Raw genomic sequence first — 25,354 nt, forward strand, 5'->3', positions numbered from 1 at the left:
TACCTCTCTGACCGATCTTTATCAGTTTCCTCTCATGACTCCTCTTCCCCCCCCACAGCCTCTTACAGTAGGTGTTCCCCAAGGTTCTGTTCTTAGACCTCTCCTATTCTCCCTCTATACTTCCTCTCTAGGTGAACTCATCAGCTCTTTTGACCTCCATTATCATCTCTATGCTGATGATACTCAAATCTACATTTCCTCCCCTGATGTCTCCCCCTCTCTTCTGACTCGTATCTCCAACTGTCTCTCTGCTATCTCTTCCTGGATGTCCCAATGATTTCTTAAACTTAATATGTCTAAGACAGAGCGGATAGTGGCCCTGATTCAGAGCCGGATGCTCTGACCAGAGCGCTCGCTCTGAATCAGGGCCCTCCTCCATTAAAATGGAGCGTCCTCCTGGACGCTCGTGTAGCTGTGAGTCACCACCCACAGCATATACGAGCGTGCAAAAAGATGGTCGCGATGGTCAAGACCTTCGCGACCATCGGACTTGCAAGGGAAACCCTGCGGTCGGGTTTCCCTGCCGCAAGCCCAGGAGTGATTTTGGCTCTATCAGAGCCAAAATCACTCCCACTGACATCACTAGTGATGTCAGTGGGGCCGGCTTCAGATGGTAGGCGTTCCCATGGGAACGCCTCCGTCTGGCAGGCACCCCCCCGGCACGCCCACCAAAGGGGGCGTGCTGTCAATCAACATCGACAGCATGCCCCCATTGGTGCGAGACCCCAAGCGATGGAAAGCCTGTCGCTCGCCGGGTCTCGCGCATGCGCACGACGGAGCTCCCTCCATCGTGCGCATGCGCAGTGGGGAACATCAACCCACTTGCGAGCGTACTGCCGCTCTCGAGTGGGTCTGAATGACCCCCAGTCTTCCCACCCTGCCACATAACCTCACTTCCCACTATTTCTTTATCAATTGATGGAATAACCATCTCATCTAGTCCCAAGGTGCGCTGTCTTGGAGTTATCCTTGACTCACCACCTCCTTCAAACCACATATCCAGAACCTCTCACAGTCCTGTCGTTTCCATCTCAAAAATATTTCTAAAGATCAGACCCTATCTCACCCAGGATGCTACAAAAACCCTCATACACTCACTGGTCATCTCCATATTGGACTACTGTAACCTCCTCCTACCTGGCCTCCCCAAATCCCATCTCTCTGCTCTCCAGTCTATCTTTCATGCTGCTGCACGGCTTATCTTCATCTCCAAAACGCTCTACATCTGCCTCCCCTTCCCTTTTAAAACCCAATTTAAGGTTCTCACGCTCGCTTACAAAGCCCTCACCCAATATTCCCCCATATACATCTCTGATCTCATCTCACTTCACTCTCCTATCCGCTCTCTTCATTCAACTAATGCATGCCGCCTTTCATGCCTGCTGATTACTTCCTCCCACTCCCGCCTCCAAGATTTTGCCCGCACTGCTCCCCACCTCTGGAACTCTCTCCCACTCCCCATCAGACTCACCACCTCTTTGCAATCCTTCAAACGGGCTCTTAAGACCCACTACTTCATCAAAGCCTTCCAGCTATCATTCTAACTCCCTAATACTTTCACCTTCCTCCCCATCTACCACATCTGTGTCACTCCTGTTTGTCTCCCCCCCCCCTTTTAGAATGGAAACTCTTACGAGCAGGGCCCTTTACCCGCTTGTGCTTCTCCCTACTTTAGTTTCATCTACTTCTTACTCACCACTAGGGCACCTAACACTTGGTTGCCCATGCTCTGTTGCTTATCTGGGTGTTATGGTCGCTAATGTAGCAATATATATTATCCATGTCCTGGTCCTGTATTGTATTGTTCTGTAAGTCGCTGGTCTACAACTTGTGTATGTACTTTGTAAGGCACTGCGGAACATTTGTAGCGCCATATAAATAAATAATAATAATCACAATGTAAAAACAAAACAAGTAAGGCTCATATGATTTATTACCACTATCTTTACTCAAATCTACATTGTACATTATAGGGTGCTCAGGAAACACACTTCAGTAACATACAAAAATTAGTAACAGGGAAAGCAGCATAATGATAGAGAAATATAGCAACAGTTTGTTTTGTATTATTTATTCTGCGTTTTATAAGGATTTGCATACATGTTCTTAGTGGTAAGAGATGAGAAGTATGTTTGAAGACAATGTATGTCATTGCTTTCATACTTCTTGTATGCATATTTAAATTCATGTGACCCTTTTATTTGACAGTTGCCTCCATAAGCTCTTTAAACTTTTCCATATCACATCCATTCATTACAAAAGCCTTATTTTGTTTCTTGAGGTCATCAATCAAATCCAGCACCATCATTCCCCGAGTGAATTTTCCAGAGAGCTCCACAGTCACTGCACATTCAATGACCTTTGTAACTGTGCTGCCATCAATAGCTGCAGCCATGGCATATGAGTCGCAGGAAACAAATCCGGGCCCGTCTACTATAGCCTTCTCCTCCTTCTCACTCCTGGAATACTGCAAGCTGTGAGCGTAGATCTTCTTTATAAAGTCAGATTTCTTTGTTCCCATGTTCACCCATTTATCATACCACTCCTGTGTGATAACAAAAGATTGTATTATAAATGGTCTTAAAGTGAAATGTTACCATCATATTAATATCTATTTTACCAATTTATATGATTAGATTTGATGCAGCATTTTTGCTCAGTCCAATAATGGTCACCCTGAAAGTACAATACTTCTTACATGTGTTCCTCATAAGTCCTGTCCTCCAGCTTCTAAAATTTCATTATGGTAAACAATTCTAATTGCTGAAAGCAAAACAGTGTGAAGATAGCAGATAAAATAAAATCAGAAGTCTCTGCAGATTGTGTTCCAGACTGGGTGAGTGATAGCACAGTAGGTGATTTATGAAGATCACTTTTCAAAAAAGAAAAAAAAGAAAAGTAAATTACCATGTTTGTATACTCAGCACAAACCCTCCTCTCCCCCCCCCCCCCCCAGTGGTGCCTATCCCTAGCCTCCCCCCCAAAAAAAAACTAACGCTCACCCCGCTACGCTGCCTAAACCAAACCTTCCCTCCCCGCGACTAACAACTAAGACGCCCCGGGGTTACCTGGTTCGGGCTGGTGTCTGTCTGTGTTCCGGCATCAGGGTTAAGATAGGTGTCTGTATTTCGACGTCTATCTTAAGTCCCGTGTCGGACTTCCAGTGTCAGGATTCAAACTGGCGGCATCCCGTCCGCCGGTCTGCTAACTACATACCCTCAGCACCTACAACTAAAATTACTAGTCAAGATATCACACTATGAGGCCTAATTTTCAAGCCCTTCTGCCCATAAAACAATACGGAAACAGCAGTTTCATTATATATTTAGCAATGTCAAAAGCAGGAGATATAACAGACATTTTCTGCGTATGACATAAAAATCACAGCATAACGCAGCTTCGATACAAATTATACAATGCTTATGGACGTTGCAGTAGTGCAGTTTAACAAGCTCTGAAAACAAAGTTTTTGTAGCTTATCTATCTCTAGAAGTAGCCCAGTTGGAGAAGAATCTTGCAATAACTTCTTGGGAGGCTGAAGCTCATCGCAAGTACTTTGCACTGCACTGAAAGTACAGTAAACTGATCACATAAGTGATCACAGTTCTCCTTTCTCATTGCCAGAACATGCTCTTAACAGCCCCATATTATACAATGTTAAAAAAAAATTATTTATTGCCGCTATATGCAGCAATAAGGAACATTCATTTTCGGGGCAGCTTGTGATTCTACATAAATAGGCCTTTTTCTTTAATAACTGTCATACAACTGTAGCAGTATACTAATTCAAGCAGTTGGCCAGGATTGTATTATTCCAGAGGATTTAAAAGCGCTCACAGTGGATTTTCCCATTACCTCTTTGCTGGCCAATGTGCCAGTTATCATATCGTCTAGTGCAGTGGTTCTCAAACTCAGTCCCCAGGACCCCACACAGTTCACGTTTTGCAGGTCACTGAGTAGCTACACCAGTGAATTCATTACTCACTGACATTTTAAAAGATCCACAGGTGTTTGAGAACCTGTGGTCTACATGGTTCCCAAGATATACAAGCGGCTCCAAGAATCCCAGGCCGACTCATTACAGTATTTCAGACTGTGGTTTCTTGTACCAAATAGTTTCTATATACCTTGATGCTTTCCTCTAACTGTGCATTCAAAACATTCCTTCCTTCCCTAAGGATTCTTCTCTGCCGCTTAAACTAGGATATCTCCTCAGTTGCCTATTGGCTGCTTCTTGTATAGCATAGATGTCAAAACCTCGTATACTTATATTCCACATGCTGATGTGTTAATAGTTGTGTGATCACAGATGTTCTTCTGTCTAATATTGAGTTCTTTATGCCGTTATTGTAATTAGTATTAATGAGGAAATATTGTGCTATTATTTACAGACGACAGAGTGCGCGATGGGGTCAGTTAAGACCCCATTCTACACCAATCCCTTTATGTATTTTAATGAATCAGATCTCTTTTTTAACAGTCAACATATTAAGGATAATATTAACTTATATTTGCATTATATAGATTATTTGTTATTTTTTTTGTTTTGTTTCTGATACTAGTGCCTCATTTGTTATTTTATGCTAAGTTAACATAGTGCCTGATTCAGCAAGGAACGCCTTTGCAGGGGCGTGCATAAATTATCCACTGCGATGCCTTACGCAGCCTGAGGCCTGATAGTGTGCGTGGAAGTTAGCAATTTTAGAGTAAGGTCAGGGATTGTGCAAGTGTGCATGAGGCTGCGATGGTATTCGATTGTACAGATGTTTTCACAGTCTTGCTAAATATTACTGATGTGTGGTAACTAGAGTGGGCGTCTTTGTGTAGTGCATTGCGATCACAATGGATTAGCATATTATCACAGTTGAACTGCGTGCATAATCGTTATTGCATTCGCAGTTGCGGTCCTTGCTAAATCAGGCCCATAGTCTATGGATTAGGAGCGTATCAATTTATTAGATGCAAGTATCTCTATGAGAAATTACCATTTGGGGACTTTGCTCTTTGTAAAACCCACAGATAGAAAAAAAAATAGGGATTCTCTTGCTTGCAATTCCCGAGAGTCTGCAGGATAACCAGCAATTTAGCAACACAGAAATATAATTGAATATTATGTAGGTTAAATTTGTCCAACACAGTTACAACCGCACAGATTTAGGAAAAGATCACATCAAAAGTAAATGACATGTCTCGGGATGATGCCTTTCGTCCCGAAAAAAAAAGGCATGTCTTCAACATTCCTTGGGTAAATCATTTTACAACAACTAGCCAACATGCTAACTAAATGACTAACGGGTCTATTTACTAAGCCTTGGTTGGAGATAGAGTGAACAGAGAAAAAGTACCACCCAATCAGGTCCTAACTGCCATGTCACAGGCTGTGTTTGAAAAATGACAGTTAGGAGCTGGTTGGTTGGCACCTTATCTCCATCGACTTTATTTACATCCAAGGATTAGTAAATAGACCCCTAAAAACTTTTGCTCAATTGTCAGCTCTGATAAAGATCTTACAGCTCTATTCAGCACCATGAGAAATGCCAGCATCAAACATGGTAAAAAATGTTAGGGACTTTGTAAATGGATATCACAGGATTAGAGACAAGTCAGCATAGTCTTTGACCTCCTAAACCAGGTTGTTTTGAATGCATACGTTGCCTAATGTGTAGATATCTTTTACCAGTTAAATTTTTTTTTTTTTTTCACCCGTACTCTGGGGAAAAAAATTCAGAATTAGTCATACACTTACCTGCACTAACAGGTTTGTGGTTTACCTTCTGTCTTACCCTTCTGGTCTTTACTACATGGTTAAGACAGAGAGGCAATTCAAAGAAAGGATGACATAATGTATCATAGATCTGCCATCCATGCAGCTATCCTGACAGGAACCAGTGAACAGCATGTGGAAAGGCATTTCAACTACGTCAACAAAGTAGCATCAATATGATATTGCATAATAGATCATGTAGCTAGGCATGGGATTAGAGTGAGGAAACAGTTACAGATGGAGTCTAAAAAGGGGTACATTTACTAAAGTGAGTTTTTAGAATTGGAGATGTTGCCCATAGTAACCAATCAGCTTCTAGCTATTATCTTCTAGAAGGTGCTAGTTAAATGTAAAGTAGAATCTGATTGGTTGCGATGGGCAACATCTCCACTTTTAAAAACTCACTTTAGTAAATATACCACTAAATGTACTTCTCTGTTAGATACTCTGGAACCCAAGGGGTTAAATGAATATCTGAATTTACATTGCTTTTTATAATTATATTAGTTTAAAGATAGATTTGTAAGGCCTATATGCGCACCTAACAAAGCAGCTAAGGTGCTCTGTTGGGGTGTCCCTACCACCCAAAAAAGGTTTAAAAGCAATGTGTATTAGCAGTGTCCCTCTTGCGCTATGCATTAAAATGATATACAGGATCTCTCCGAACCCAGTAATATATATATTTTGTGTGTTTAATAAATTTAGATTTTTTTCTAAAAACAGTGCAAGGATAATAATAAGAGTTCATAAAATTATACTCCAACAGGTGGTATAGACTGGAGTCATGTAGTTCACCACAAAGGTGCTGGTGAGAAAATGAGGCTAACCCTCACATATACTGTATAGTTGATAAGCAGCTTAAAAATAAATAAACAGACAAAAAAAACCTCCCTAATAGGGATGTGTAAATTAGCTCTCAACAGAGCAGATATAGTCAATTAGCTCTATATGAGCAGAAGAAAAGTTTCTAATACCAGTAGATGGAGGAGAGTGTCTTTCAGGTAATTTAGCAGGGTGTCTCCGAATCGGTTACGACCCCGCTATACACTCTCAGGCTTAAGTTACCAAAAGTCTGGTGGCTGTTGATGAATGCATACACTACTTCCCTATTAGTGTTTATAATTTACCATTACTAGCAAGAGGGTCTGATTTCAGAATCAATATAAATCATGTTGAATGGTTGATGATTTTATTAAATAGTTTTTAAACATTATGATTATTAATAGTAATTTTATATTACTCTGCTTTGTATGCATATTTGCAATTCTTGTCTAAGCTGCACATTTTCTGTGTTTTACTTTTTATACATGATGCTGCCCATGGTAACCATTCAAGGGTTGCATCAGTTTTTGGGTCCCCCACACTCTGTGCCACAGTGCCAGATATTCCTGGGCTTGGCGAGTGATATTTATAATTTATTATAAATAATCAACCACTCTGCAAATAGGCACCATTTTTTCACCGGCTATAAGCTGGCAGGTCTACTCCTGTCCTTTATACAAGGGGCGGGCTGACATGGCCATTGTCCATAGCACTGTAGCCTGGAATGCCACAGTCAGTCCGGCCCCTCAGACTCTAGTATGCATTGTTCCAACTGCCCTCCTGCTGCCTCTCCTCTGCTCCATCTATCCTGCCCAAGGGTGTAACAACCTTGGGTTGCTATGGAGCCCAGACTGGAGTTCCTCCAGAACAGTCCTCCCCTGCACGCAGATGGCAGACATATGAGGACTCGGAGCGTGTGGAACTTCTTTTTTTTACCAACATCTGGGTCAGCAGCTATACCTACAGTCAGTGCGACAGCACATTTGTTATTATATGTACTGAGCGGGATGTAGTCCCAATACTGGCTCCAGAATCCAGACGGTCAGAATCCAGACAGTGAGCATTATGGTTAGGTTGAGGGTTAGGCACTAGGGGGAGGGGACAGTTAGAGTTAGGTTGCGGGAAGAGTGGGTTAGGGGTAGGGTTAGAATACTCACCATAATGCATAAGGATTTTGACCATCATAATTCCGAAGTCGGCCTTGTGACAGTCGGGATTTTGACTGCCGGGATATCAAACCCAACCCGTGCTGAGCTTCTCCAATCAGAGCTCAGCACAAACTCCGCTGAACTCTAATGTGCAGTCTCCCCTTAGTTCACAATTAGGCTACCTCTCGTCTGTCAACAGCTGCTGCTCTCCTCTTTCCAGGACCAGGTACATGTCTTCAATGCTTTATTACATACATGCCTAAGGGCTCCCTTATCCCTACTCCATGAGCCCAGCCTGCTCTTTGTTAACAGCACACAGTGTGCTAATAATGCCGAGAGACACACAGCAACTGGGTTTAGCACCACCTGGCAAATACTCCACTGCTCAAACTAGTCAAAAGCCTCTAATACCAACTCCCCCATTCCAACAGAATGATACCTTGAGTTTCTACACAGAGCATGCAGTAGCTGTCCTATAAGCTTTCTCCTGACGGCAGATGTAAGAATCCTGGTCCATGTGCAGCCTGTGTGTAATGTCTGGTCAGTCAGGAGCCTCAGTACATGAGTTGGGAGAACGTTACTGAATTTCTTTCTATAGTGAGGAAAATACATATATGTATGTATTGGTATGTATGATACCTGTATGTAGCAGTCAAAGTGTATGTGTATTAATGTATTGGGTATGTGTGTGGAGATCTATATATTGGTATGTGTAATGCAGATATTGGTCATTTGCATGTCTGAGACACAGTAATTGTATTTTCCCCTGTCACCCTGGGCCAGATCACCTGCTAGGTGGCATTACTTTATTGTAAGCTATTCATTGTGATTTGCACATGACTACTAGACATTTTTTTAAAGTGAATGTATTCATTGGTCTTATACAATGGCAGTATTTTTATTCATAATTTGTTCAGGAAAGTAGTTAACATACAAGGCTTCTCTATCCATCTTTTCGGGATAAAGTCACAAACCCGGCAGTTGAGATGCCGGTGCTCAGAATACCAGAGGCGGAATCCTGACAGCAGTCAGAATTCCGGCGCCAGAATTCCGACCTCCGGTATCCCGATGGTAAGTATTAGGGTTAGAGGGAGGATTAGGTTTAGAGTTAGGCACTGGTTTAGGGTTAGGGTTAGGCTGCAGGAAAGGTGGGTTAGGGTTAGGCTGCTTACCTTCATGCATCCAGATTTTGACTATCGGGATGCCACTGTCGGTATCCTGACTGCCGGCATCCAGACTGCTAGGATCCCATACACGTTGACAGGTACAAATTAGAACGATGTGTTAATTCATAATAAGGGGGATCCAGAGGCGTTTCAAGAGACGGGGACAGTGTGCAGTGCGGGCCCTACTCTCTCCAGCGGTGCTGCACTGGCAGTAGATTTTGGCGCCATTTTTCCGAGGACAGCGGCACTGTGCATGCACAAGTCTCCGGGAAAATGGCCGCCGCCATTTTCCCAGTGATTTTTGCACTACGGACAGCTAAGTATAAGACTCTATGGGTGCAAGTTGTGCAGTGTGGGGCCCCCTGGACCCAGGGGCCCGTGTGCAGTGCACACGCTGCACCCATTATAGATACGCCCCTGGGGGGGGATCTATGGCCACATGGTGGCACTAGCCACCCTCTAGGTACATTTTTTGCAGAAGTGTGAACTGGGGCTCTACAATGTGACATAATGTGAACTGAAAGTACTGCAATGGTGGATAATGTGACTTTGGGCCATTACTGTGGGGCATTAAATAATAACCCCTACAAGGAGAAAAGTCTCTCTAGAAGCATTGGGACATGTGCCCCGTCAAAATATTGTATGGGGCCCACAAAGTTCTAGTTATGCCCCTAATCTTGCCCCATAGTCCATGCAGCCTCTGCTCCATCCCACCTCCTGTTCCATGGTATCTTCCCCCACTACATACTGCCTCTCCTCTGCTCCATCCTGCTCTGCTGGTCTGTTCTAGCCTTCTCCATTTCATACTGCCACTCCTCTACTCTGTACTGCTTCCCTCTGCTTCATGCAGCTGCTGCCTTTCCTCTTGCTCCATACGGCCTCCCCATGCGCTGTACTGTACCCCCACCCCCTGCTCAGTGGTACTTCCCCCTCTGTCCTCTTCACCTGGTCCATTCCGCCTTCCCCCTGCTGCATACGGCCTCCCCTCTGCCCTTTGATGCTGCCTCTTCTCTGGTCTGTGGTCAGTGACTAATCTTTCCTGGGTTTTCCTGCTGTCCAGCAGCCCAAGTGATGTCATGGGGCTGCTATAGGAAGATAGGAGCAGCCTAGAAAACAATCAGGTAGATCATGAAGACCAGAGCTAGACATTTGGTGTCCGGTGCCAGAAAGAGCTTTGGCGTCGTCCCCCCATCCTAAACAGGGACAGTGCGGTCCGCAGGTGCGGGACAAAGAGGGCATGGTCTCATAGAGAAAGCACGTGGCCACACTATAGTACCCGCAATTCACATTACGCCACACAGTAGTGCCCCTTCTTTACATTACAAGACATACCTGTAGTAGTGTCCCTTATACACATTACGCTAAATTGTAGTAATGCCCCTTGCACATTATGCCACACAGTACAACTCTCCCCCTCCTCCCTTACATATGCCACACAGTGTTAACTCCCCCTCTCTCCCCTTACATATTATGCCACGGCACCGCCGTCTGTAACAGTGTTAACAACACAGTGGACCGGACCTCACCTGGCAGGTTCTATCACTGTTCAGTGTCCTGGTGTCCACATAGCGCAGCTGCAGCGCGCCGACCCCTGCCTGACCCACCCAACAGCAGCAGCTCCTCAGCAGGGAGACTTCACCCACGCAACTGTGGGAGCCTTAGGAGGGGAGATGTCATGACATCTCTCCCGTCCCAATAGATACAGGGGTTTTTGACCTTGCCGGGACTCGAGAGGCGGCACCGGAGACTAAGACTGAGAGACTCACACTCTGTCACATGTAGGGGGATAGCTGGAGGCTGCGGCTGTTAACTGTCCTCCTGCTGGGCGCAGCGCATCCGCGCTTTAAGCAGCGCCCGCCCAGCGCCAGCAGAGACCAGAGAGAAAATGAGGTGGGCGGCCAGTGTTCCCTCCTCAGGACAGTTGCACTCTGGGCCTGATTCAGAGCCGTACGCTCTGACCAGAGCGCTCGCTCTGAATCAGGGCCCTCCTACCTCACTCACCATCGACAGCACGCCCCCTTTGGTGCGAGACCCCGAGCAACGGATTCCCCGTCGCTCACCGGGTCTCGCGCATGCGCACGACGGAGCTCCCTCCATCGTGCGCATGCGCAATTAGGCACCATCGACCCGCTTTCGAGCGTACAGCGCTTGCGAGCGGGTCAGAATCAGGCCCTCTGTGCGGTAGCACCGGCTGCACCACCCTAGCTACGGCCCTGATGAAGACTAGTACATAGGTGAGTGTACGTGTGTTAAATTAGCATTATTTCTCTAGTTCACCATTTATTCCTTTCCCCCATGTTTGTGTTCTAGTGTTTCTCTCTATCCTCCCTCACTCTATGGCATGTCTGTTATCACTTTCCTCTGAGCTTTACATTTTTTAGATTCTCTCCTCCATGTAGGGAATCAGAGTCTTGCACAAAATTGCAGTGTGTAAAAAAAATAAAAAAAATAAAGCAATCCCAATGCATCCTTACTGTCAAGGGTTAATTTAATACATGGAGGGGGCTCAATTGAGCAATATTTTACCGGACAAGTAAAAAAAAGTTTTATTTACTAAAAGAGGTTGTTCTACAGTGGTAGGAATTTGGACTTTTCCACAGTATATTTCTGGAGAATTTTTGCAACTACCTCTGGTTTGCAAAGTAAGATGCACTTCTGGCTTGTATTCCAAGACTGCATTTGTGTCATTTGCTCCTTGATGTTTACAATGATGTTAAGTGAATACAAAATGTGTTTTTTTTGTACATAACTGTTTTACTGATTATACAGTCACATTATTCTTCCCAGAGACATTCAGGTTACTAATGTACTAACCAGGATAAGATAAGATTTTACTATTATAAAACCCGCTTTGAATTAAAATGACATTGATAACCAATGTTTTATTGTTGCGCTTCCTCTTTAAGGTACACCTTCACTGGCAATACTGCAGCTTCCCAATACCACAGGGACTTACTGGACTGGTGCACATACAACTTACTAGGTGGGTTATAACTTATAACATTGCTGACTTGAGGGCAAACAAGATGCAACTCCCAATGGTGAATGATCTGATACAGTACAATATTTTGAAATACGGAATTATTTTGGCATGACTGAGATAATGAAACCTTTTTTGATGGTTCAATGTACACAAACTTTGTCTAAGGCACAAATTATTACAAATATTGAATAAAATTACCTTCAGGCTGTGTGTATAAGGTGTATATGAAACAAATTAATTTCATTTCTGTACTCAAACTTTGCTTGAGCCACAAAATTATTGAAAATATTGTATAAAATTACCTGCAGGCTGTGTGTATATTTGGGCCCCATTCCTAAGATACTGCAATATGGTATGCAATTATTCCAAAATACGGAATATTTCGTTATCCAAAATACCACTGGTCCCAAGCATTTTGGATATGGGAGACTCAACCTGTAGTAGCTTTCATGAAGCAGCCAAACAAATTTTACTCTGCAAATGCCAGTAGCTCACCTTCTTTTTGCTAGTTGATGAATAAAGATTATCACTATTAAGAATTATATTTGCCTGCAGGGCTGCCATCAGACATTATGGGGCCCGGGACTGACAAAATAGGCAGGCCCCCGGGCCCCCTTGCCTCCCAATCCCCCCCGGTCACGTGCGGAGCCCACCAGCCCCTTCCTACGCTACAGTTTTCCTTTTTCCCTGGTTTTTAAATCTGTGCCAGTGGTCCTAAGCCCAGCTCTTTTTGCAACTTCCCTTTTTCCTGGCCTATTAAATCTTATGATTTACTTACCTTACTCCGAGTCCTTTCTTCTGGCTTCATCTCCTACGGCAGACGCTCGCGCTGCTCCGCGGCTCCTCCGGCATCTCCCATCCAGACAGAGGCGCGACGTGACGTCATGACGTCACGGGCGCCGACTCCAGGATGACGTTGATTGAATACAGTGGCTGGCAGACCTCAGCGCGACTTGCCATGTAGCTTAGAGCAGCCAGAGAGGGCACTTTATGGAGAACGGGTAGTGCGGTCCTGGTCAGCGGCGGATGCCAGCAGCAGGTGGGTCAACCTTTTTCACTCAAGGGAGCTGCGGGCTGTGCATTGGCAGTAATAGCGGGCCCCCCTGTCCTGCCAGTGTCCGGGCTCGGTACTACAGTCCCGGCAGTCCCCCCCTGATGGCGGCCCTGTTTGCCTGCACTTAATCTTGGGACATGAATAACCTTGCATCTATGCCACCACATTAATTTTTATCTTTTATTTGTTATGTCTAGCTATGTAAGCATTTTCTTCATTTTCTGTTTCTCATCTAGCCGCTTGTGGAGAGAAAGATATTGAGCATTTTGGAAGATATCTCATGATTAGAAATCGGAATGGCCTAATAACACAGAGGTGCACTGTGTTATGAGGCTTACAGATGTGTTGTCCTCAGTACACCATGTGGCACAACACACCTGGCGCAAGTAAGCCGCAAAGTCCAGTGCGAGTGCTTGTGTAATGCAATGAGACTGCACTGATTCATTTGATATGTGACACTTGTAGATCTGTATGCGACTGAGTCTGTAAATGAAACACAATGGAACTGGACATGATAAAAACCAAGGGCTGCTGCGTTCAGAAATACAATTGTTACATATCACATTCATCAGTGCAGTAACCTTTGGCATCCTAGTCACACCACATTGCCCCCAAGACACTTTTCGGGAAAATAAAAATAAAAAAAGTAAAAAAAAAAGATGATCGGCACAAGCAGAGTCACACGCAATCTGGTGCGCATATTTGGTCAAGTGCAGTAAGAGGATGTTTTTGGTGATAGGATCGTGGATACCATCAGCAAGTGGGATGCTATTTTCGCAAACAGGAGGCACTTCTTGATTGGCGGATACTGGTTAGTGGATTCACATCATGGTGTTTGATCAGATTGCTCATGCATTAGTCTGCTACTAATTATTCAATTTTATTACATTTTCATTTACAAATTCGATTTCTATATTTAGTTACAATAAATTTTTTAATAATCATTTTAATTACACCATACATGTTTCCTGGTTTTTACTTCAATATATAGTGGTTAATTCTTGTGTATCAATGGTTAAGCCATCTAGAGGGTTTAGTAGTGCTAACTCATAGCAGTCAGTCAAAATCTTGTTTTTTCTAGGACAGGTTATAAAAAGAAAGATCATGCCATTGGTTCTATGTGATACAGTACGACAGTCTGTGCATTATCATATTGCAATATTTATAACCTCTACAGCAGGCTTACCCATGAGAGCTTGTGACGGCATGAATGCTCCCAGGTAGCAATGTAAGTTGTGCACAGGAACTCATTCAGGACAATGTAGGCTCCTTCAGGATCCGCAAGGAAGTTAAACTCTCCACATGCTGTGGTGTTTCCTCTTGCTAATGAAAAGAAAAAATCATCATTAGTTCTCAAAATAGAATAACAAACTTGAACAAGAACAAAATGTTTTCCTCACAGTGAACATGGCCAGCAGGTTTATTTCTTTATTCTATTTAAGTCAAACAAGCAGGTGTACATGTGATGTTTAGAGAAATGATATCCATGCGAAGACTGCAACTTTGTTAATAAGCCATGGCTGGTTAGTTTTATTTGCACAGTTCAGATACATAGAATGAAACAATAGGAGCTGTAACCCATACTACTTTCTGTAGATCAGAGACAACTAGATTGAACTTTATGGTTTATATCTGAGTACAGAGTGAGATCGGATTGCTAATGCAATGGCAACACACCCCCTTCACGGCTAATTGAATGGACCGCATTGAGCAGATGCACTATGTCTACACTTTGTAAGCCGCCAGGAGTGAAAGATATTTGATAGATGTTCTACTGTAGATATTTATGAAGTTGCCTGGTGTTTTAGATATAAATGTGTGGCATGCAGTCACGATGTTAAAATTCAGAATGTTGACATTCAAAATGTCAACATGGTTAAAATTAACCTGGTCGACCTTATTAGCTGTGAACAAGCCTTAAGCAAAACACGTGTCAGCAGCCAGTTAAGTGGTCCCACTGTGTGCTCAGAATGGGACTGTAGATGGAGAACTAGCAGACTGCACGCTGCCCAGACACAGAACTAACTACGCATACAGGTAACACTTCTCTGTCACACACTCATCAGTGCAACCACCTTCAGTGACTGCAATGTTTTCACATCAGGGCACTACTGGGACCATTGCCTGACAGAGGTAACACCACTTCCTTCCTCCATAGAGTGAGATGAGTCTGCTCTCACCTCACTGTTCACTGCATTGCCAAAAGGGCTGAGGCCAAATGGGCCGCTTTAGCTGAGCCAGGCTTACCCGGCAGTACACCCTTCTGGGCGGCGCCTTGCTCAGCAAGCAGACGTCACGAATGCGCGGCCAAACACCACGGCAATGGGGGTAGTGGGAATCTGGGCACCCCGCTATTTCCTTCTGTCTCTCATCTCACCTTATTCCTCCTCCTCTTACTCTGTCTTCCATCTCCCCTGATTTTTCTCTCCTTTCTGTTTCCTCATATGCCCTTCTCTCACCCCTCGCGCCTTAAACAGGGTGTTCAGTTGCAAGAACAGGCATTCTCTGACTAAACTTCCCGGCGTGATGCTGTTTTTGCCTCGCTAAGGGCAGAAAACAGCATTGCGCCTGGACTTTTGTCGGATTTTTGCTTACATCCCAGGAGAGATGCGAGAAGAAATCCTTAGTCGGGTTTAGCAGCGTTCTGAATTGAATAGCTCCGGGAACTCATTACTGGTGCTATTCAATTCGCGTTGAATTGAATCGGGCCCAATGTCTCTCCCGGATTGCACTATTCCTTCTCTCTCTCAGCTTCCCCTCTTTCTCCTATGACTCTCCTGTCTCCCTCTCTTTCCCAGCTTCCCCTCTTTCTCCTATGTCTTTCCCATCTCCCCCTATTCCTTCTCTCTTTCCCAGGTTCCGCTCTTTCTCCTATGACTCTCCCGTCTCCCCCTATTCCTCCTCTCTCTCTCGTCTTTCCCAATTCCTTCCTACTCTCTCCCAGATCCCCAATTCAGTCACTCTCCCGGCTTCCCCTATTCCTTCTTCTCTCCCAGCTCCCCCTATTTCTCCTATGTCTCTCCCGGCTTACCCTATTCCTTCTCTCTCTTTCCTAGGTTCCTCTTTTTCTCCTATGTCTCTCCCATCTTTCTCCTATGTCTCTCCTGGCTTCCCCTATTCCTCCTCTCTCTTGTCTTTCCCAATTCCTTCCTACTCTCTCCCAGCTCCCTTCTCCTACTGTATGTCTTTCCCAGCCTCCCCAATTCCTTCTCTCTCTCACGTCTTCCCCTATTCCTTCTTTCTCTCCCAGCTCACCCTATTTCTCCTATGTCTCTCTAGCTTCCACAATTCCTCCTCTCTTTCTCCCGGCTCAATCTGTTCCTTCACTCTCGTCGCTCTCCCTATTTCTGCTCTCTCCCGGATCAACCTAAACCTTCTCTTTCTCTCCTGGCTCTCCCTATTTCTTCTCGCTCTCTTCTCACTCCCCATATTTCTCCTATGTCTCTCCTGGCTCCCCATATTCTCTCTCTACCCCAGTTCCTCCTCTCTCTCTCTCCTGCCTCTCCCTAATTCTCCTATGTTGGGTCCCCTATTTCCTTCTCTCTCCCCAGCTGCCCAAATGTCTCCTCTTTTTTTCTCCTGGCTCCCCCCTTTCCTCCTCTTTTTCCTGTCTCCCTCTATTCCTTTTTAGTATGTTACTATTTCAAACCTGCAGATCCATGTAGTATTAATATTAATTGTATACAATATATTGTTTATATTTCTATTTTATAATACTTGTTATGGGCAAATATTCATGTTTGTATGCAAATAATGGACACTATTGTGTGACATATCGTGAAAAAGGGACACTACTGTGTGTCGTATCATGAAAAAAGGACACTACTGTGACAAAAGGTGAGAAAGAGCACTACTGTGTGATGTAACATGAATAAGGGACACTACTGTGCAGTGTAGTATGATGAAGGGATACTACAATGTGACTAAGGGACACTACTGTGTGACGTAATGTGAAAAAGAGACACTACTGTGTGACGCAACGTGAAAAATTAGGTGGCTACGCCCCTTCCCAGCAAGACCACACCTGAATTCTTTTGCAAGTGCCTTTGGCACGCGCTCTCCGTGCTTCCCCTATGGATGGCGGCACACATGCTCTTTTCTCAAAATGTGTACTTGTGGCTCTGCTCTGGTGTGCACAGATGTGTCCTCTGCATTCAGCACCCCTGCCCTACAAAAGTCCTACAGTGAACACTATCTAATTTTCTACAGGTGCTAAACTAGGGCTTGGGAAAATGCATTTCCCTTTCTTTGTGTATGACCTACACCAGTAAAGTGCCAGCTTTACCTATAGATATCTGTCCAATCTATCTGGCGGGAAAGAAAATCTGGTCCATTTTCTAGCATCTGGGAGCAAATATCTATTTTTATTTGCTCCCATACATTCCCAGATTTTCTGTCCCACCGCACAAATTGGACAGATATATCTATAGGTGTGTACACAGCTTAACAGAACCAACAATACCAAATGTTTGACTCCCCTGCAGGATGTGCTCTGTTGTATGTATTTTAATAGAGATTGATGTGTACTTGTCTGATGTTCGAATATTAATTATATATGTAAGAGCATAGACTAAGAAGTGGGAGGGGTCAAGAATAGTAAGGGGAGGAGTCTATGCCAGGAGCCAGATGCTGACGCAAGGTGGGCCTGTGTGCTCTTTAAATGCCAGGGCCTATTTTTAGTCCCAGTCCGGTCCTGGTACTTGTTAACTGTGATGCAGGCTTATTAAGTGAAAGAAGATTCACATGCTATTTGGAAATTAAAATGCATATGTTATTTATGCTATAATAATCATAAATCATTTAACTGAATAGACAATCATTTGTGTTCGTAATTTGTTTATAACTGCGGCTATAACTTGATGCTCAGGTACTATTTTTATCTATGCCTGTGTGTTGCTAAAACTTAACTCATAAGGAGGAAGCATATACCAATGTCTGGACAATTATTGTATATCATATAGATTCTAAGTGATATTGGATCACATTGGTATTTAATATGAGGTGTTAATCAGGTTTTCTATGATAGGATTCAGAAGTGCAGTTTGCTACTAACTTGAGCAAGTGCTCCACCTAGTGACCATATTTGCATCACTCATATTGTATGCAATTTAGCATGTTAATTATTTTTTAGATTATGCATTTATATATTTTTTATACTTCACATTATGTTTATGTGCATGACCACTAATCCTCTAAAAAAGTGGCAACTATCCAATCTGTCAATTATTGAGAAATAAGGCAAACACACAATAACCATGATATACATATTTAATTGTTATGAATTGCTATAACAAGGCCATAATCCCTTTTGACAACATAAAAGTAACACAAGAAGATACCTCTATTATACCCCTTTTACATGACCTAAAAATCCTGGGTTGATGCGCATCCACCCAGGATTTTTGTCTGCGTAAATTGATCCACCCCGGTTCAGAGACTCGGGGATCCAACTTGGGTACTTTGCAGGGTTGGCCATGGGTCATTCCTGTGGCACCCTGCAGTGTAAATGGCACTATCAGAGTCACAATAACCCAGATCGTGCTGCATGCCACCCAATTGGCCGACTTCAGTGGCGCTTGCAGTGGACGCTTGGAGCTGTAGTGGATGCTTGGAGATGATATAATCTCCAAGTCACAGCAGACCTGGCTTCGATGAGAACAGCGCCGACTCGGGAATATTCTGGTTCGGCGCCGCAGACTGAAAGGGGTTAGTTTCTGGGTCTGAACCGGATTGGAACCCTGTTCCAACTCCCAGGTCAAACCTGGAACTTTGGTATAATAGAAGTAATAATCTTGCGGTTCCCATCATAGGATACAATGTAGCAGTTCTCACCAAAGACTTCAATGGCGCTTTTCCACCATTGAAGTCTATGGGGGAAGTTTGACAGACAGGCTGACCACTCAGAGCTAAATCAGCAGGCAGCTACTATGGAGGCGACGATTGCTGGCTCCTGTAATGACAGGAGTCACATAGGTCTCGCCCATTCGCACTGAAGAGTATGTGTTAACACATGCACTTCCTCCTGCCCCACTTTGTTTCGAGTGTCTGTTTTTTTTGTTTTAACCCCTTGGATGCCTACTTGGAACGAAAAGGGCATGATCCACACTAGGTATAGGCGAGTATGGATTTTTAATTTTTTTTCCCCCTCTACAGGCGTCGTGGGCAAGGTGAATAACTACAGGGATTAAAAGGTGAGTATGCGTGATAGTAAGTGTGAATGTACATGTATGTTTTAAAAAAATTATACTTACATGGTGTGTGTGTCTTGTAGTTATTTTAATATTTATTTTGCAGTTGAACTAGAGGTAGCAGCAGGCCCTTAATGTCATGCATGCTGGTACTTGTGGTTCTCCAAGTACAGGCATGCGGGGGGAGGCTTGCTGGGACCTCTACCTCCAGTAAAAGACAATGTGATTCTTTTTTTTCTTTTTCTTTTTTACACAATCAACCCAGCACCCACCACCCACAGGTGCCTCATTAGCCCTTGGCTATCACAACAGGCCTGGGGTGCCCTGAGGAGGGGGAACCCCAGCAGTCAGGTGTCAATGCTTTGGCTGTGGGACCAGGCGAAAGGGTACCTCGACTGTGGCATTACACCTCCGCTAGAAAGTCTGGTGCTGGTTGCGGAGAATATGAGGGACCCCTACTCATTTTGTACCCCGTATTTCTACAACCAGGATCGGCTCACTGAGTCTGGTGCTAGTTGAAAATACGAGGGACCCCTACGCAATATTTCCTCAGTGCTGTAAAGGCAAATGTAAAGCACTTTGAGTCATTTTAAGAACAGCGCTTATTATTAATTATTATTATTATTATTATTATTATATGTGCGAAAAGGACCAAGTTTGTCTCAGATGTTCCATCAAAGGATCTGTGACCTCCGTGTTTTTGCATGCAGTTGCTTGGATCTACGAATTCACCGGTCGGCGTCTTAATACATTTCTAAGCAACTCCATGCATTAGCATATTTTCGCACAGCAGCTGCATATGGGATCAGGAACAGATTTCATTAGCATACATATCTGAATCAGGGTCACAAACAGGGTAATAAATTAGTTTTACATAAAAGTATTGGGGAAACGATAAAATTTAAGCTACTTGGAGGCATACTACAATAACACCATTAAGCACAAACTGCAGACACAACCCTATGCATTGCTATTATTTCTAAAGCATAGGTTCTCAAACCTGGTGCTCAGGACCCCAAAGTGGAGCAGAGTAGTGGGTAGTGGATACTGGCAAGATGTGCAGAAGCTGCATAGGAGCATAGTGTTGGAAAGCGGAGATTGGGGAGATTTGCAGGGATCAAGCAGGGACTGGAGGCAGCAGGGAGGTGAGTGAGGTGATATTAGGCTAGCGACAGCATTGATGTGGTGATTGGGGACTTCACGCAGCAGGGAGGTGGTGAGTGAGGTGAACAGAGACTGCTGGGAGGTGGTGTGGGGTGATTGATAATTTCACTGACCTTCTCAATACCCAGAGGATGGAAGTAGCAGAGTGGAGGTGAATGAAGTGTTAGAAGTTGCAAGCAGGCAGCAGGGAGGGTAGTGATGTGATTGGAGACTGGAGGCAGCAAGGAGGATGTGAAAGGTGATCTGAAGCTAGAGACAACATTGAGGGGGTGTGATGTGATTGGGGCCTGGATACAGCAGGGAGGTGATGAGTGAAGTGATTAACTGCAGGAAGGAGGTGAGCGAGGTTTTCGAGGACTGGAAGCAGCTGGGAGGAGGCGAGTGGAGTGATCAGGGTTGGAGGCAGCAGGGAAGAGGTCTGTGAGGTGATTGGAGGCTGAAGGCAGCATGGTGCAGGTGAATTAAATGACCAGGAAATGGCGGGTAGTGGTGCAGGTAGTAGATGAGTGAGCAGATTGGTGGCTGGAGAAAGCAGGGAGGAGGTGAAAGGAGACTGTAGCTAGGAGGCGAGTGAGGTAATCGGGGACTCCAGGGATGAGGGACTTGAGGCGATCAGTGGCTGGATATCAGTGCTATCTCCTGCTTACATTTTATCCCCAATCTGGCCTGCTGTTCCCATACGCTAGATGGGGACCTAAATTCATCAAGCTCAGAAAAAATAACAGTTATGGTATAACATACCTTGTTAACTCTTTCTTCGGGGTCCATGTGGTCCACAGCCATTACGTTGGGGTATGAATCCCGGTCACCAAACAGTTAATGCAAAAGAGTTCTCTGCTCCCAGGATGCACCGGGGTTCCTCCTCATATACCCCACCCCCTGCCTCAGGTAGCCAGTTCGTTACAAAGCTCAAGCAGGCAGAGACAAACAAAGGGTAAGAAAGAAAAGGACCCATACTCACAAGTTCAGACTCTCAAGAAAAGAACTACGGAAAAACCTCCCCCAGAACTACAGGTGCGTCTGGGTGGGTGTCCTGTGGACCCCATGGACCTCGAAAAAAAAGTTAACAAGGTATGTTATACCATAACTCTTATTTTCTTCTTCAGGATCCATGGGGTCCACACAAATTACTTTGGGGATATCCCAAAGCACTAACCCTATGGGCGGGGACGCTCCTGACTCTCGGAAGAGAGGAGAATCATACGCCCGAAGGAGGCATCCTGAGAGGCAAAGGTGTCAAAGGAATAAAATTTGACAAAGGTATGGATGGAAGACCATGTGGCTGCTTTACATAATTGCTCAGCAGAAGCACCCTGGCAGGCCGCCTATGATGGACCTACCGCCCTAGTAGAATGTGCAGTCACTAAATCCAGCACCCGCATACCAGCCTGTGTATAAGCCAATGAAATTGCCATGCGAATCTATCTGGCCAGTGTCTGTTTACTGGCTGGCCAGCCACGCTTATGACAACCATAAAGCACAAAAAGTGAAATTGGACTTCCTCCATTTGCTCGTGCGTTTAACGTAACTTAACGTACGGACCACATCCAGGCAAGCCTCACCTTGTGAGAGACTTGTGCCCTGAAATGCTGGAACTACTATTTCTCCATTTATATGAAATCTAGACACCACTTTCGGAAGGTAACCCTCCCTAGTATGTAGCACTGCTCAATCTTGATGAAATACCAAGAACGGCTCTCGGAAGGAAAGTGCAGCTAAATCCGACACTATACGTGCAGATGCCATAGCAAGGAGGAATACCGTCTTTGCTGTTAGCCACTTGATGTCTATTGAATTCAAAGGCTCGAACGGAGGAGCCTGTAAAACCTTCAGAACTAGAGTCAAGTCCCACAGAACAACCGGGGAAACGAAGGGAGGCTGAATCCTCAACACCCACTGAAAAAAGTCTTTATATCCAGTCTCAGAGCAATTTTATGTTGAAACCAGACTGAAAGAGCTGACACCTGTACCTTTAGAAAGAGGCCAGGCGGAGCCCTTTTTCCAGACCGCTTTGAAGAAAATCAAGCACTCTGGATATCAGGAACTTCTGTGGATCATACCCTTTCAGTTCACACCACTGAAAGAAAGTATGCCAAACCCTATAGTATATACGGGTTGAGGATGGTTTCCGTGCCTTCAACATCGTCCGTATAACAGACTCGGAAAACCCCTTCTTCCTCAAGACGGAGGCCTCAAGAGCCATGCCGTCAGCAATAGCCGATGAAGATCCGGGTACCAGCAGGGACCCTGTAGCAACAGATCCGGTCTCAATGGCAGAGGCCATGGAGTGTCTATGGAGAGAGACTGTAGATCTGTGAACCAGTGCAGTCTCGGCCATGCTGGAGCTATTAATATGACGGTGCTGCCCTCTTGTTTGATCTTTCTGACAACTCTGGGCAGAAGAGCAAACAGGGGAAACAGATATACCAGCTTGTAACGCCACTTTACTGTCAGTGCGTCTACAAACTCGGCTCTCGGATCTCTTGTCCAGGATCCGTACCTGGGAACCTTGTTGTTCCTTCTTGATGCCATCAGATCTATTTCTGGTAGGCCCCACCTGTCCACAAGGTTCCGAAAACCTGTGGATGTAGGGCCCACTCCCCTGCATTTATCTCTTGCTGGCTGAGAAAATCGGCCTCCCAATTCAGGATTCCTGGAATGAACACGGCAGATATTGTGGGCAGATGAGTCTCTGCCCATACCAGGATCTTTGATACCTCTGCCAAGGCAGCTCGACTCCTTGTGCCCCCTTGATGATTTAGGTAGGCGACCGCGGTGCGATTGTCCAACTGTATCTGCACCGACCTGCCCTTTAGGATTTCTTGAGCCTGCACTAAAGCTTTGAATATAGCGCTTAGTTCCAGGATGTTTATCGGTAGCCGGCTTTCTGCCACTGACCACTTTCCCTGGAAAGTGTGTGACCCCGTCATCGCCCCCCAACCTTGAAGACTGGCGTCTGTTTTGACTAATGTCCAATCTGGCACCAAAAAGGGGCGACCCTGCCTGAGATGCTTTGTCTGCAACCACCAGGTCAGGGACAACCGTACCTCTGGAGAGAGACGTAGCAGCTGAGACCTGATCATGCGATGATCCTTGTTCCAGCGAGACAGAACTAATTGCTGCAGTGGTCTGGAGTGGAATTGAGTGTATTCCACCATCCTGAAGGTGGCCACCATCGACCCCAGGACCTGCATGGCAACTAGAACAGATATCTGTCTGTTGCGAAGCAACCTGCGTATTCGTGATTGTAGGGCCAGGATCTTCTCCTCCGGCAGATATATTTTCTGCACCACGGAGTCCAATCTCGCTCCCAAATGACACATCTGTTGCACTGGACAGGGTGACGACTTTTGCCAGTTTATGATCCAGCCGTGACTGTCAGCCTCAATGACCCTGTACCCGCTGTGGGGACTGCCCCAGCAATAGGAGGTCGTCCAAGTAAGGCAAAATCCTGACGCCTTGGCGTCTGAGGCATGCCATCATCACCGCCATCACCTTGGTGAATACCCAAGGGGCTGTGGACAGGCCAAACGGCAGGGCCTGGAACTGAAAGTGTTCCTCCCCTACCGCAAAACGAAGAAATTTTTGATGAGCCTGTGTTATTGGGATGTGAAGGTAGGCATCCTGTATATCTAGGGATACCATATAGTCCCCCTGTTCCATCGCCAACACAATCGATCGCAATGTTTCCATCCTGAACCTGGGGGCTCGAACAAATTTGTTGAGCTCCCTCAGATTCAGAATAGGTCGGTATGACCCATTCGGTTTCTGAATCAAGAACAGATTGGAGTAAAACCCCTCGGAACTGATTCTCTGGCACCGGAATCACTACTTCTGATGCTAGCAAGGCAAGAATAGCCTTCTGAAGGGCCAAAGCTTTTCCTGAACCCACCTGCGGGTTTACACAAAAGAACCTTTGCGGAGGGGTCCTCCAAAACGTCAGGGCGTATCCCCGGGAAACAACTCCTCGAACCCAGGCATCCTCCATTGTGAGGTGCCTGGGCTCTGAGAAGCGAAGTAGTTCACCCCCTACCCTGGGATCCCCCAGGGGGAGGCCCGTCCCATCAGGCCACTGGTTTATCCTGAACGTTTGTTTTGCCAGGGCTTCCTTGGTCCTGCCTTTTTTGGTGGAAGTCTCGCTGAGGGCTGACCTTTGGCCTTGCCCTGTGGCCGAAACCCCCGAAAGGACGCCCTCCTCAATTTAGACGAGGTTGCTGATGGCAAACCTGCCATCTTTGAGGCTGCCATGGAGGCTACAATTTTGTCCAATTCTGGACCAAAAAGAACACCTCCTGTGAATGGAAGGAATTCTAGGGCCTTTTTGGACCCTGCATCTGCCTTCCAATCCTTCAACCAGAGGATCCTCCGTGCCACCACGGACTGCTGAAACCTTAGAGGAAAGGATCCCTGCATCCAAGGCGGCATCTCCCAAATAAGAGGCCCCTTCTCTAATAAAGGAGATCATATCCAGTTGCTCCTTAGAGGCATCTGGTAAAGACTAAGAGTTTTGGCCCACTCCTCAATAGCTCTTGCTACCCAGGCGGTGGCCATAGCTGGGCGGGTGGTCATTCTTGCCAGCAAAAAAATTGATTTTAGACAAATCTCCAGTCTCCTATCCGTGGTTTCCTTCAGCGAAACTGCTGGGATTAGCAGAGTGGTACATTTAATCAGCTGTGCCACATATGCATCAACTGACTGTGGATTCTCCCACTTGGCACAGTCCTCTGCTGGAAAAGGATATAGAAGCGCCATTCTTTTAGAAGAATGGCTTATCTTATCCGGACGGACCCAGGCTTCCTCCATAAGTTCTGATAAATGTTCAGACTTTGGGAATTCTGCCTTAACCACTTTCTGGCGCTTAAACAGGGGGATTTTCCTAGGAGGAAGATCCCCCTCCTCGATATTTAACACCGATTTTACCGCCCTTATCAGAAAGGGGACATCGGCTACTGGGAAATGATCATCACCCTCCTCGGAGCTAGACTCCTGTGAAAAGTCCTGTGCCTGTTCCTCGGAGGAGGAGGCACTAGAGTGCTCAGCCATATGAGGCGATACATGGCGCCTA

The 25,354-nt window shown here is 45.3% G+C and overlaps 1 protein-coding gene across 1 annotated transcript in view; it reads right to left on the reverse strand.

Moving 5' to 3' along the window:
* Positions 1 to 1,915: 1,915 nt before the first annotated feature.
* LOC148524827 (nucleoside hydrolase-like) overlaps positions 1,916 to 25,354 on the reverse strand; it is an 85,960-nt gene continuing 62,521 nt past the window's right edge. Inside the window, exons 5-6 of the mRNA XM_088471733.1 lie at positions 14,124 to 14,260; positions 1,916 to 2,545 (exon numbers count right to left, since the gene is read on the reverse strand). Of these exons, the coding sequence (XP_088327859.1) occupies positions 2,198 to 2,545; positions 14,124 to 14,260 (485 nt within the window). The 3' untranslated portion in view covers positions 1,916 to 2,197. The remainder of the gene's footprint in view (positions 2,546 to 14,123; positions 14,261 to 25,354) is intronic.

Source organism: Taudactylus pleione, unplaced genomic scaffold (assembly GCF_031769625.1).
Source record: "Taudactylus pleione unplaced genomic scaffold, aTauple2 ptg000116l, whole genome shotgun sequence".
In the NCBI taxonomy this organism is placed as follows: domain Eukaryota; kingdom Metazoa; phylum Chordata; class Amphibia; order Anura; family Myobatrachidae; genus Taudactylus; species Taudactylus pleione.